This window comes from Ammospiza nelsoni, chromosome 3, assembly GCF_027579445.1.
Source record: "Ammospiza nelsoni isolate bAmmNel1 chromosome 3, bAmmNel1.pri, whole genome shotgun sequence".
Taxonomy (NCBI): domain Eukaryota; kingdom Metazoa; phylum Chordata; class Aves; order Passeriformes; family Passerellidae; genus Ammospiza; species Ammospiza nelsoni.
In genome coordinates, this window is record NC_080635.1 from 97,510,377 (window position 1) to 97,525,705 (window position 15,329).

The window sequence follows — 15,329 nt, forward strand, 5'->3', positions numbered from 1 at the left end:
GGGTGGTACCTACTATGTCCTGTTACTCTTCTAAAGACAATCTGGATGATATTGGAAAGGTCCTAATAAAAGAAGAGCACTCTTTGTCTCAAGTAATTTTGTCCAGTCAATTTTCCTTCCATAGCATCCAATGTATTTTTAAAAAGAGATAGTGATTAGTTAAATTTTGCACAATTACACAAGCACAAAAATTTGCACTTACAGTATCTAATATATCAGAAAAACTTAGAGAACGTAAACGTTCTAAATTACTAGATAAATTCTTTCCGTAGTCACACTCCTCCCACAAAGATCATTTGTTTTGTGTCTGGTTGCCTCCAGCTCTGCTCTTCTTCCTTCCCCCTGGCCTCACGCTGCTCACAGTCCCTCTGTGCTATGCCCAGGATCCAAGCAAAGGGGAAGTCCAAGGGCCAGGTGTGTTTTTTACCAGGCAAGCTGGAGCCAGACCTCTTGCAACAGAAAATACCCAACCTGAAGACATGGGATTACAGTTGCTTCCCTCGTCATCGCAGGAACACGCTGTACAGAAACCACAGTCCCATGACTCAGAGCACATCTCAACCAAGAAGCTCTGAGATGATCCTCTCTCTCCACTGAGCTCAGGGAACTTGAAACTACATTCCTAACTGCTTCTTGACATTTCCTTGTCCCTGTGCAAACTGAAGGCCATCCAATCCAATTGTGCCCTGCTCTCTTTCACTCTCCTTTTGATTTTTCGTGCAGTCTCTGCTTTTCATCCCACCCTGTGCCAGAATAGGATTTTGCCTATTTTCTCCTCTACACCTAATGCCCACTATTCTGTTGCTGTTCAAAGGCAAAATTTGAATACCAGGAAAATAAAAAAAATACCATTCAAGGAAATGGTGATACTCTCTCTCTTTTTAATCTTGCCAGCAGTAGTGAGAGAGAGGACAGACAACTTCACTGAGAGGAGATTAGTATAATACTTCCTGTCATACCATGAAAGTTATAGGTTTCCTTTGTTTTATAAATATTAATGTATTAACAGTGGACTTTTCAGTATTAGAATAATGATTTGAGAAAGTGCTATTTACAATTAACTTACTACCTATGTACTCCCAGATTCCAGAAGGATAGCACACCAAAATCAAAATGCTTCCCACAGAAAAAAACTGAAAAAAAGCTTAAAAACAGCCCTACTGCTTTCTGTGGCATTCTTTGGATGCATGTTCAGCGAACCAGTTAATTAGTAGCATTGAGGCTGAGCTCTATCTTTTAAAAGCTAAGCATGAAAATAGTGTCTTACCTTGTATCTCTAATGAGAGGTGCACTTCCCAGTTTAAAGCAAATCTTTTCCCCACCACAAGATGTTTGCCTTAAAGAAAAGCTTTCTGCCAGATCAAACCCTGTAAAATAGAACACAAAACAATGCAATTATAATGGAATTTAAATACTGTAAGTAAAAAATAATTTTTAGCATACTTGAATGCAAGCATATTAGCATTTCTAGAATATTGACTGACAAGATATTTAGAAAAGTAGGACTTGAAGTCAGAAAAACTTTCAATATTTATTTTATTAGAACTATTCATACAAAATTCACTTGGGTAGATGACTTTAAAACCTGAAAAATGAATTTTCTAGTTCTTTTATCATCTGAATTGATAAGAATGCAGGATGATTGGAAAAAAAACATGGAAATTAGCATGGCTGCCAAACTTGAACCAATATTTTAGGGGATAAAAGTTCTGGGATGCTGCCACCTTCCTGGGAGGAGCAGCAGCTTTTGGTGCTTGGGGATGGCATTCTGTACTAACCTTTCAATTTTAAAGCCAGCTTCAGTCAGACTATAATTACATCCAGCAAACATTAGCAGCTAATTAATACAGATATCCATATTAGCTTGGTCATTTACCTGATACACCACGACTGTCTCTGTTAATTTGTTTGAGATGACGGGAAACAGTTTTCATTAAAGGACACACAGCACCTTCAAGAGAACACAGTTTAGTATTTACAGTAAAATGGTATCAAACTAACAGAATTGAACAAACTGTCATGGTAGTTATGGTAATATTGACAGGAATGTTTCTTTTTGTCGCTTTAGGATATGAAAAGCAGCAATAAAACAAATTACAAAATCTAATCAAAAGCAAATTTTATACTACACTTCCAATAATATAAGCAGATAGAATTTTTATCACATTTTAATTCAGCTGCCTGTGGTTAAAGTTCATATAAACAATAGCCAGAAGAAAACCATTAAATTCTTACCATGCTGTTTCCATTTATAACACTCTATAAAGCAGTACTATCTGTTCCAAGTTCTTTTTGTATTTCTCACTGTGTTACTAGAAAATATTTTCCCCCATTCATGAATATGAAACAATATTGTATTTGGGGGAAAAAAAGCACAAAAATTAAGTAGGGGAGTAGTCTGGACCAAGGTATTTTGGTAAGCAAACAGAATGTTCTAAAATTTGGAACATGGTAAACTGAGGTTAAATCTAACTGAACCCTTAGATAAGACACTGTATTATTAATATGCAATATTAATTATTATTACTTCTTATTTGCATTAAGTCATTTATGCTCCTTTTTTTTTAATAGATATACAAGGATGTCCACTTTTAAGAAGGAAATACAGGAAAATGTCACTTTTGTGCAGGAGTCTGAAATAAGGCTTGCTATTTAACGAGTTTTGCAAATAGCCCTGCTAAATTCTAAAAAAAACCCCTAGTAAATCAAAGATGACAAATTGTGATATTTGGCCTGTCAACTTATCAAGCACAGAGCTTTGTGAGCTGATGCAACTGAAAAGATGTCCAAGGTGTATCTGAAGCTGCTGAGCAGTGAAGGTCAAGGCACCTTCTATACCATTAGTTCAATTAAAAAAGTAAGGAATGTCCTATCATTAACCTGGAAATTATCTATATTTGAATGTTTCATGAGAGCATCCAGAACAAACAATGGTATTAAAAATAGCTAAATTTGTAATCTTAAAGCATGTGAAATTTGTCATTCATTCTGTAGTTATGTAGACAGCATATTTTCCTTCAAAACTCTTAAATGCTATTAAATATATTTCAGAATTTGATCTCAATTAAGAATGGCTAGTTGGAAATAACTAGTAAAAGTGACAATATATCATATAATGCAGACATAAAGACATGCCCTGATAATATGCTTAATGAAAACTATGTCAACTATATAAAGAACAGACTGGATGAAACACTTTTATTTTTTTTTTTTTTTGTAAGATTCATTAAGTTCCATGTGCTTCACATGTAAAATTACAGTTACAACTAACAATTAACTACTACAAGGAACATCACAGATAAATTAATTTACTTCTAAGGCTCTCAGAGAATAATTTTTTTCTTTCCCTCATACAGATCCATAAATACATGGATATGCATGTTTTTCCCTGTACAGATAGAGTTTCATGATAAAAGAGATGAAATATATGCATGAAAAACTCTGTAAATTCCCATTCCCCAGAAAAGACACCAAACTGTAAAGAATATTCATGTTGAAAACTCTGAAGTGAAATCTTTCATCATTCTTGGTTAGCAGGAAGTTTTATACAGTGAGAAAAGCATTTGCTGGAATTACACAGTAACATAGCAATTTCAATACACCAGTTGATGTATACACACATGGCACAGAAACAGGTTCACCTTAGATACCCTTTAGTTTACAAACCTCAAGCTTCAATCAAATACAGATCATTGAACTATAGAATTCTATACACAGCCACTCTAAACCAATGAATGCTGTTAGGGTACATTTACATAACTATAGCTCTAAGAAATAAGCTGACATAAAGGAAGCCATTTATGGCTGAAGTCACAAAAGAATGTCAGACATACATGGACAGATGTTTTTTCTTAAATCAGCAGGTTTCCTAAGGGCCTTTTTCAAAAATATTCAATAAATTTCAAGGTAGATTCTCTTTTTGGTTAAATTCTTGGCAGTACTTATAAGAGCAGACAAAGAGTATTTATTGCTGATTTTACCCTAAACTGATGTAAGCTTTTGAGAACTTGGGACACAAGTGTGCTTTTTTTTTTTCCCCAGCATTAACTTAGATGAGCATTGAGCAGTGAAAGACTAGAAAGTTTGAGCCTATTCCCCACAGCCACTTTCTTCCAAATAAAGACTCAAGCCTTAATTTTTGTGCTATCCAGATGATAGCGATGATTCCTCACATGCCACAGACTGGACCGTGGACCTATTTTTATCAGTGGCACAAGAGTCACAGCATAGACAGGCCATTTAAGTGTTAGTTATTTATTTGTATTCCACATCCCCAAAAGAACTGAAAGAGTTACACGAATCTTCTATTGCACTCCTTTAGTTCAGTGCTATTCCTTCTACCAGAGAGCTAAGGGAAAACTCTCAAATAACAAGACCAAACTCTCTCCATACCATGACTGACAACTTTCATTACTACAGAGTGATGAAAACTCTTTCTGCAGTTACAGCTTGTATAGTTAACCTCTTCCACGATTTTTAAACTGCTAGAAGATCCTTAAATTTTCTTTAGCCTGAGACAAAACAGGCAGTTTGCCCATTCAACATGTGGGCAGCTGAACGACAAGGTCTACATGAAGACATTCAGGAAAGAAAAAGAACAAGATAAACACTTGCTCTTAATCCAGTGGGAAATCATGAATCTACCTGGCCTGTTAAAATACATTATTATAAAATTCATGAAATAGTAAGAAGAATAAGCTTACATTTATGCACTAGATTGCCCTGCACATGATAAAACTGCATCTGTGTAGACTGAAATAAAAAATTCATATTAAACCAGTGATATCATAGGTCAAGTTAACGTATCTTTAAATTAATGATATCTTTACCTATCCATAAAAAAAAGTTGGCCTGGATCTTTATAAATCAATGAGTTCCAGCTATGAGCTTATTAATATAAAATCAATACAATAATCTTGAAAATATTGATTTATTCAGACCAAGCAGGTACATCACAGATCATTGTCATCTCCCTCATTACTAAGATTAATAAGAATTTTTTGGGTTTTTTTTCTAATTGCATAATTAAAAAAAAAAAAAAGAAAAGGCATTGCATGTAGATATATCTGTTGCAATGTGCAATGGCGCTTTCCAAATTCCTGGAATGATCAGGACACCTGTTGAAGCACACTGCAACTTCCATCTAGGCACCATGCTCAGCTTTCCATTCCATGCAAACAAGGACAAAAGAGACTGTGGTGTGTGCCTCAGTCTCCCTCTTACAGATAGATATCTCTTGTGTGCACTTCCTGAGTGGGAACTGAAACTTCCAACGAGCAGTCTTGGCTTCTCCAGATTAGTATAACCTGTAATGGCTAGATTCACATCACAAGTACCCATCTGCTACTTTATAACCAAACTTCACATTCAGGTGAAGTTTTTAGCTGCCATCTACCACCACTGACGTGCACATTGCAAAGGCACTGAAGCTTCCATCAGTAACCACGACCACACCAATGAAAGTGGCCAAACACCAAAGCCCAACCTAATGTATATCCACGTCCTGTGTCGACTTAAGCTTCAAGCAGAAACCCATATTACCTAAGATTTTTCTCATACTTCCCATACATGGATCAGGCTTCATAAACACACAGATACAGGCAACCTCTTCAGAGCTAGCCACACACTTGCAAATATCAGCAATGATATCCAGTAAGCCCACCTCAAACATATTCGTAATGAAAATAAGCAGATCCAGCTGGCTTGCTTTCAAGGTCAAGAATTCAGATTTCTTACATATCTCTAGCCTCAAGTATACAGGCATGTGATTTTTTTGTATTCTGTTATTTTACTCTGTAAAGAAGATTATATTACATTAAAATGTATATGTTAATTAAGACAAGGGTGGGAAGAACGAAGGGAATGTGATACAGTAAAGAAGTCAATTTCAAGTCTGGTGACTATTTAGATGGTTATGAAGTAACGTAACAGCATTGGCAGGCAGAAATAAGAAATCCAAGAAACAGAGTTCAAGGATTAGGATATTCACACTAGGCCCCTGGGGAACTATATTCTCCCATGAAGAAGAGAGAAAGTAGTGAAAGTAGCAGTGAAGTAGTGAAGTAAGTAGTGAAAAGCAGGTCTTCATACTATTTGAGACAACCAGCACCACTCAACTTCAACTTCTCAACTTGAACACATTCAACACTCCTCTCAACTTCATTGAGACAACCAGCACCACTTCACCAAGGGCAAGTCTTGCATGACTAACTCAGTGGCCTTGCACAATGGAGTGACTGCATCAGTGGACAAGGGAAGAGCTATGCACGTCATCTGGATTTCTGCAAGGCCTTTGACATGGTCCCCACAATATCTCTGAATTGTAAAGGTTGGGATTTGCTGTGTGGACTGCTCAGAGAATGATTAATTGTTTGGACAGTCACATCCAGAGTGGAGTGGTCAACTCCTCAATCTCCAGATGGAAAACAGTGGCAAGCGGTGTCCCGTTTGGGATCAATGTTATTTAATTAATTAATGACATAGATGAAAGGATTGAGTGCACCCTCAGCATATTTGCAGATGACACCAAGCTGAATGGTGCAGTTGACACACCTGAAGGACAGGATGTCATCCAGAGGGACCTGGACAAGTTTGAGAATTGGGCTCATAGGAATCTTGTGAGGTTCAACAACCTCATGAGATGCTGCACCTGGGAAATACTCAGTATCAAAACAGACTGAGGGTTGAAGGAATTGCGAGCAGCCCTGACAAGAAGGCTTTGAGAATACTGATGGATGAAAAGCTGGAGATGAGCTGACAATGTGTGCTCACATCCCAGAAAGCCAATCATACCCTGGGCTACATCTAAAGAAGCATGGCTAACAGACCAAGAGAAGTGATTCTGCCCATCAGCTCTCATGAAAAGTCCCCCACCCTGACTACTGCATCCAACTCCAGGGCCCCAGCACAAGAAAGACATGGACCTGCTGGAACAGGTGCAAAGGAAGGCCACAAAAACAATCAGAGAGCTGGGGCATCTCTCCTGAGAACTAAGGTTTTCAGCCTGGAGAAGAGAAGGCTCCAGGGGGACCTCACTACATCCTTCTAGCCAGTGGGCCCGTAAGAAAGATGGGTACAGACTTGTCATCAGGACCTGTTGTGACAGGACAAGGCCTAATGGTTATAAATAAAAGAAGTTAGATTTAGACTAGACTTGACAATAATGGTGGTGAAACACTGGAATAGGTTGCCCAGAGATGTGGTAGATGGCCCATCCCTGGAAACATTCAAGGCCAGGTCAGATGGGAATATCAGGAAAATGAAGACATTGTATATGAGAGATACTGTAGGGTCATTATATTGATTTGGAGAAGTATCTAGCTGTACTAAAACATTAAAAGCAAAAAGCTGGACTGATTTACATACTTGAAATCACTCACTGTATTTGGGCTAAAGCGCCTATCTAAAATCATGATCCACAGCCAATACTTTTCATAGCACGTTCCATGTCAAAAGACAAGGAAAATTCACCATGCCTATTAGTCTCAGGACTCTGTTTATACTACATTTTTCATGGATCAGCAAGTGGCTTTAAAAACTCTAATTGTAAAAGAAAGTTGAAAAAGAAGCAATGATCTGGGAATGAGACAGAATAGTAGTATTCTTAATATAAAACTGTCAGGAATGATCAAGTTAGAACTTCACATGTCACTACAGAAAGAGCTAATGTCCACACTCAAACCCCAAGTATTCCCAATAATAATAAGTTGACAACATGAAGAAAGTATGCTTGCAGTCAGATCAAAAATATGCCTCTGGAAAACTCCTGAACTCTCTCCCCTCAGATTTGCTATACCCCATCATGGGAAGCGAGTGCTTCCTTCTAATGAACACGAAGCATATCAAAACATGACCACTGAAAGAAATCTTCTATGTGAATCTAATGCTTACTGGCACCCTCAGAGCCTAAGGAGGACTGCTCCAAGAAGATCCAGCATACTCTCTCAGCCTCTGACTCTTTTTTCAATTCTGCTATTTATTCATTACAATATTGGTCCAATGAATAAGTCAAAGTATATTCAGCATGTCTGCTCAGAAAGCTCAAATCACTCCTTCCCCTAACCCACTTCCTTCTCTCACCACCCTCAAATTAATTCTAGTCTGCACTTTTCCATGTATTTGAAGCCATTCCTTTAGATTCAAGTAGATTGGGTGAGAAATATCAAGATGTAAATATAATAATTTCAGATTCTACCTAAACGTGCTTTGCTGGAAAAGTTTCCATTTTAGCCCAGATAAATAAATGCTATGCATATGTTGTTGAAGGAAGAAAACCAAAAAGATTGTCTAGGCAGATATTGAAGGACAGATGCTGATTTAAACAGAACTTGTACATGGGAGGGAACAAAGGCCCAAGAAAGAATAACTGAATACAAGACAGGAAAAAAAACCCCAAACTTTTAGATATTAATCTCTCCATGAAGAAAGCAGATTTCAAATCTGTAACACATTCACTTGCATACAAATTATAAAACTGGAGCAAGACAACTTTGCCACACAGAGGACTCAGTTCAGCTGAACAGAGGGGAGTAACAAAAGGTTGGCAGAAGGATCTGTACCACTTTTATCACTGCTCTGCTCCTGGGTCCATTCCCAACTACTGCTTTCTGGTCTATAACTCACATTTCTTTTGTTAATGGTAACCATTCCTGCAAACTCTACTAGAGTCTCTTTCCTCTTATTAACTGGAGTTTATCTCTGGGCTTAACTCACACACCTGCTGTTGGCAGAGCCGCTCAAGCTGGCAGCTATCAGCTTGTTATTCCTCACCATCTGCCTGTACCTCCACAAACCAAAGAAGCCTCTTTCAATTGCACACCCTGAGTTATTCACAGGAGAGGTTCAACCTCTCCTTTTCTTCCTCACAGTTCAATTGGACCCATATTTGATCTATTTGTGGCAATCAGGCTAAGGAAAACTGCAACTTCACCATGGGTGGCTTAGCTACAAACTTCTAACAGAATGTACTCCTCAGTTCAGATACACTGTTTATTCACAGTTCAGTGTACCTGCTACATCTTCTGTGGCTGGCCCAACTTTTACTAAGGCATCATTTCATTAGGAAAAAAAATATAAAAGAAAAGAGACAATGCTTCCTGGAATTTTATGTTAACAGTTTTCAGTCTATATCGCTTGGGAACCTTCTGTACTCGCACCATTTTAACACTTTAAAAACTTCCCTTCTGCAACCCACTACCTAGCAATAACAGAGTAAAACCTATTTATCATCTTTCAGACAGAATGATTTCACAGCTATGATGTAGGCTTGCTCTCTCAGAGGGGTTAAGAATAATTCATCAGCAGAGCACTTAGCCTCACTGCCCTAAAAATACAAGGGGAAAAAGACTTTGACTTAAATTCTGGCTCTTCACAATGCATTGTTATTACCTCAGAGCCCACACATTACACTTATTATTTATTCATTATTACTGTTTATATTTTCCAAGGGTAGTAAAAGGATTATTTTCCTAGTCATGGACTTTTAAATTTCTTGGGCCTGAGTTATAAATGAGTTATTGAAATTCAAAGTTGTTGTTGTGTGTATAGTTTCTATTATCTTTCATAAGATTTCTGGAAAGGAGCAACGTTACTAAGAGTTAATTTTATTTTTGAGAAAAAGCCCAAGTCAATTTAAATGGCAATAAACATGTTCTCCTTGCTAATAATTGTAGAAAATTATAATAAGTTGAAGTACTTGCTGAGGCTGAGTAATTCTATAAAACTAATGTTCCATATTTGACAAGCACATATGATGTGTCTTTAAGACAGAATTTACCACATTCTGGAGAGGTAATGTAGAGTTTAAGTGAGAACACTAGATAACATGTGGAAAGTAAAAGAAAGAGGAAAACAGAGAAATATGAGAAAATTTGCAGAAGATGGGAAACAGCTTTTAAGTTAAACAATATCTTTTTACTTCTTTCCCCCATCTTCTTAGGAAAAAAAGGGTTTTTTTCACTCTGTGTGAAATATATGACCCAGTTTAGGGATTAAGTAGAGGCGCAGTTAACATGAGCATTAGACTGTTTAGGTTAATGTGATAACTGGTCTGCACTAATAAAGCCACATGATTTTGTTCACAAAAGTTTTGCAAACTCTGATTTATAATCCTGTTTTTGTATGGTAGGAAAAGAAAAGTACAAAATGAAACTCCTAGGAACTACAATTACCTCCAAACATGAATCTTCCAAGCACAGGAAGCCAAAAGGCTGCTCTGGAGCTGCTTCAAAGTTCATTTCAGAAAAGAGATTAAAACAACCTTGTATAATTTTATTTGTTCATATTGTTTATTTTCTATGTCCTCTTGTTATTTGCTAAAAATTTTTCAGTACTGAGATTTACGCCTCTGATGGACAAGAAAAATGGAAGTACCTGTGTGGTCACTGACAGCCAGAGAAGTAGAAACAGGAAGGAGGAAGACTGCCATACAAAGCCAAACTATGCAGGATCCAATGTACTTCATCTCCCCCTGGACACATGTGAACAAACAGCCACAAATCTGAAACAAAAAATAAGCATATTCAGAACAATCTCGTCTTATTCTTCTCACCTCACCTTGTCAGAATGCTGCAAACAAGAACTTCTAAACTGTGAAGAGGAAGTTGCTAGTCATATACAAGTGTATAATTTATCTGTTTAAGGAGCTACAAAAAAGGTTTATGCCAGTTTGGAAATAAATGATAAATACACTCCTTTTTAGTTCTTTATTAATGAACACAGAAGTAACACCTTAGAAATACTAACTTGGATATATTAATTGTAAAGGCACTGAATGTTCATTTCATTAATAATTACTAATTTTCTTTTATATTTCTCAGCAAATTATTTTTCAATATTCAATATATTAGTTAAACTGTTTGGTGTCACAACACTTACAGTGACTGCTAAGGTAGTCCTCAAATGGAACAAAGGCAACATGCAATTGTTTAACCACAAAAGAAACCAAAATGCAGTATTTCTCCACCTTACAAAGTGCCGAGAGCAGCCTATACTGAATTTCTAGTTTAAATCTCACAAAAGTACAGGCTTCAACAACACAAACTGGTACTGTCATTAGAGGACAAAAGCTTTTCTAAGCCAACTGCGACATATAAATACACATGAATTTAATGAAACACAGAAAATATCTAATATTTTTCTAATCACATCTTCTGTAAGAAAAGGAAATCACATACCTAAGATGCAATTGTTATAATTATTTTCGCAAGGCACCTTATTTATCATGAAAGCTATTCTGTCCTATACTGACAGCAACTACATCATGATTAACTTTTCTAGCCTTCCCACCAGCAGCAAAGCGAATGCATGTTCAAATGAATTATCATTTAATTTCCTGCACCTGCTTTACAAGCAGGCATCGGGATCTCAGCAGAGCTGCCTCTCCGGAGCTCTGCTTTTCTGAAGGGCTCTGATCACCAGCACCGCCACCCCCTCGCTGCCGCCGCACCTCCGGGCTCGGGTCCTCTCCGCCGGCAGCTCCGGGAGGCTCCGCTCCCTCGCACCCCCGGGGCGCCCGTGCACCACGCGAGCCCCCGGCAGCGCGGACTCCAGCCCGGCAGCGCCGTGTCCCTCGGATCGAGCCGCGCTTGCCGGAGGGAGGGCTCAGCCCCCGGGCGGGAAGGCGAGCGGGCAGCTCTCCCAGCCGGGCAGCGCCCCCGCCCCGCTGCCGGAGCCGCTCTCCGGCCCCCGGCCCCGGGCTCCCTCCGCCGCCCGCCCCGTCCCCCCGGCCCGGCCGCCGGGACCCGGGCAGCGAGCGAGGGCAGGCGGCCGCCGCCGCTTCCTCCGCAGCCCCGGGGCGGAGCGGGGCCGGAGCCCGCCCGGCCGGCGGCGCCTGCGAGCGGGGCAGCCCCGGGGCGGCGGCGGCACCTGCCCGGGCCAGCAGGTGAGGGCTGCCCCGGCCGGGGCGGCATCGGCCCCACGGGGCCGGGCCTGGGCCGGGCTGTGCCCCAGAGCCGCGGGCGGCGCGGTGCCCCCTCCCCGCCGGGCACTGCCCGCCCGAGCCCGCTCCCTCACCCGCGCGCTCCCTCACGCTGCGGGCAGGCCACCGGCACGCGTGCTCGCTACAAGGTAGGCTTTTAAACGTAAATATATGCACAATCAGCACAGTGGCAATTCGCAACAGTTTAATCAGTTTTGTAAATTACTGCTCATTTAGCAGGGCTGTTTTTATTTGCATATCTTAGCGTACACCTATTGTCACCCACTAGCATATACAATGTATTTACACAATCATGAGTAGAATACTATGGCACAGGCTGATTACAGTACATTAAAAACTTACCGTATACATCATGTTTATATAAGACATAGTTAATATTAGCAATGATAAACTTAAATGACAGTTTTGGAAATCAAAACCAAAAACCCTTGAACAAAAAAAACTCAAAACAAGTCAGGAATGGTGTAGCGTGTGTGAGTGTGCACATGTAAGATGTCTAGATAATTGACTACACATAGTGAGTGGCTTACCTTTAATTTTTTTATTGGTGTGTCCCCCAGAAGCACTGAAAATGCCTGTACAGAGCTGCTGTAGTGCCGAGGAGTTGCTAGAGTGAGTCTCCAAAGAGTGGTAGAGGGGGATGCAGCTCTGTCCTTATTAGTCTCACAGTGTGACCCTCCCACTCAGTGAGCACAGAATACTCTGCAAGAAAGAACAAACAGCCACCCAGACACAGATTTTACATAATTATATGTGTGCATCCCAAGTCAGGTAACAATGTAAGAAATGTTTGGAGTTTTTTTCTCCTTCCCCCTACCTCTCTAAAAGCACCCTCTCAGCAGTTCCATAAATTAGACAGCCGTGGTATGAATGCATGAATGAAAGAGTATCTGGTTTCTAGCTGTGAAGAACCAATTATGTACATTATTATACTGGCAGAAACTAGCTTTTATCTTTTAAGTGTAAGCATACATTAATTTTAGATACTTTTATATACTTCACCATAAATTTAAAAATCAGCCATGCAAGCAACCAAGAGAGTACGCCTATTTATGGCACTGATGCTGCAATGCACAGTGAATTACAGAATTTTGTTCTGCCTTTTAAAATCTATCATTTACAAACCCGAATGTTCTTGCACTTGTAATATCATCTGTCAGTGATGGCATGGTGAGACTGAGCACTGCCACTGGCTCTTAGCTGAATTTGCCAAACTGCACTTTTGTCAGGTTCTCCAAGTGTGCTTGTGGCAGTTTTCTGAATTGCACTTTAAAGATGTGAACCAGATAGAAGGACAAAGAGAAGTAAAACTAGAAACAGATATATAGAAGACAGAGAGTAGGGCCTCAGTATTTTATCTATTTATTTATCCATTTATTTATTTATATCCAAGACATATTTTACCTTTTTCTAGTTGAATTATTCTGATGGGAGAAAAAAAGGAAGGTGGTCATATGAAAATTTATCAGCTTAACATCAATTTAGCCAATTGGTCTTCAGATCAGAAAATATATAGGGTAAACTTTCTTCTACCCCCAGCTCCCATACCCCAAATCCTCCCACCCACTCAGCAGATTTTGTTTCCTCAGTGTTTCCTCATTTCAATCAAGATAACTAGCCAGTATAACCAACAAATCACATGGAAAGACATGATTATCTTCCTGGTTTGAATTTCAAAACAGTTGTTGTTCTTCCCAACTTAGAATCACGAGAGAAAGATGAAATTGCAGCTTACGTACACATCTGCTGGGGTGTTTTATTCCACGGCTTGCCACAGGCTTGTGGTGTAACTTTAGGCAAGTCACACTTCTTGCTTGCTCATTCTGAAAATTACAGAAAGTAAAGCTGTCTTACCTCTCAGGGTGAGGTGTAAGAGCCCAATCCTGCAGCTGACAAACCATCGGAGCATTCTTCTTCTCCTTCAGACTGTTCATTTGATAAAGGCCTCAATGTTAAGCTCTAATTCTGTGTTTCAGAGTTGTGAGATCCTCAGTTGAAACACCCTTTGTAAAAAGCGTGCCCATAATAAAAGGCATCATCTTTTTTTTTTTTAATTTGAGAAGAACTGCATTTCTCATTGCTCTTTCAAGCTACAAGATTCTAATTTCTTTACTTCTTTCTACATGTCCTAAATACCTGGATTCATCTACTTTACATTAATATAAACAGTCTCATTAATTTCAATCAAATATAAGCTCTGAAGTTGCTAAGCATTTTAATTGCATAAGAGTTTGCACATACAATCAGTTTATCCTTTAAAGAAATATTTCTTCTTCTAAAATTTCAGTAATGCTTCAAGGTACAGACCCAAATATGACCTTTATTTCCTGTAAAGCAAGGATGTTGCTTCCCTTGCAAAATACTAACACTACAAATAGAAAACTAAATACCTCATTTGGACCATGTAAACTTAAAAAAATACTTTACATCTGTATGAAAGCAATAAGTAGAAGAATTAGAAACTGCTACAACCTTCTCTGGCTAATACATACACTTCCTGTACTCTGGGCCACATCTTCAACTAAACAGGATTATTCCAGTTCGCATAAATCAAAGGAATTACAGGGATTTATACTAGTTGAGGAGCACCACGTTAGGGACTGCCATATGTATTTATGGACAACACTGTTGACATTATTAAAAACAGTTTGAATGACTTGTGACATGAAAATTGGGGAAAAGAAAAACCTTACTGTTTAAAAACCTCTGTCACGACCTCCAAAACCTGGTTTCTCTGTGTCTCCCATAATATAGGAAGGAAAGCCACAACTGGTGACGTATCTGTTGTTCCCAGTAACAGCTTAGAAATCCCAAACACTTTCTCACCTGCAGTTACTGATGCACTCCAGAGAAAATATCAATACATTGTCTTATCTTCTTTAAATCCAGGAAGTACTGGAAAAACTGATAAGCTGAAGCAGCAGCAGCCAAAGGATGATATCCCATCTTGTCTTTGCAGCAACATATTTTTCCAGCTATCTCAGAGTTTAGCTAAAGCACACAGAAGGCAGAATTAGACCTGGATCCAGGAAAGAGTCAAGGAAAATACACCAAGAAGCAGAAAGTAGAGAAATTTAGGTTTGAAGCCATACTTAGCACAGACATGCAGAGAACATTCCATCTCCTGTGCCAAGGCAAAACTGCTCCACTGAACAGCTTTTACTACAACTACAGTTGCAGGCAAGATGCAGAGGGAAAAGGTGAGAGAATCAGTGGGCTAAAGCACTGACTTTTTTTATATAAAACTTTTCTTTATTGCTAACACTCACTTTCACCCTTTGTTTCTTTTCTTGTCATGATTAGTTATCCAAACCAGCCAAGTTGCATAATTCGCTCTCTGCGTGGTAACAGATTTGTCTCCATGTCGTTAGACCCACGTTTTAAACTGTTG

The 15,329-nt window shown here is 39.1% G+C and overlaps 1 protein-coding gene across 1 annotated transcript in view; it reads right to left on the minus strand.

Annotated features, from left to right (window-relative positions):
- Positions 1–12,550, minus strand: part of COL19A1 (collagen type XIX alpha 1 chain) — a 179,437-nt gene extending 166,887 nt beyond the window's left edge. The window contains exons 1-4 of the mRNA XM_059468666.1: positions 12,469–12,550; positions 10,372–10,498; positions 1,877–1,951; positions 1,268–1,367 (exon numbers count right to left, since the gene is read on the minus strand). Of these exons, the coding sequence (XP_059324649.1) occupies positions 1,268–1,367; positions 1,877–1,951; positions 10,372–10,462 (266 nt within the window). The 5' untranslated portion in view covers positions 10,463–10,498; positions 12,469–12,550. The remainder of the gene's footprint in view (positions 1–1,267; positions 1,368–1,876; positions 1,952–10,371; positions 10,499–12,468) is intronic.
- Positions 12,551–15,329: the final 2,779 nt, after the last annotated feature.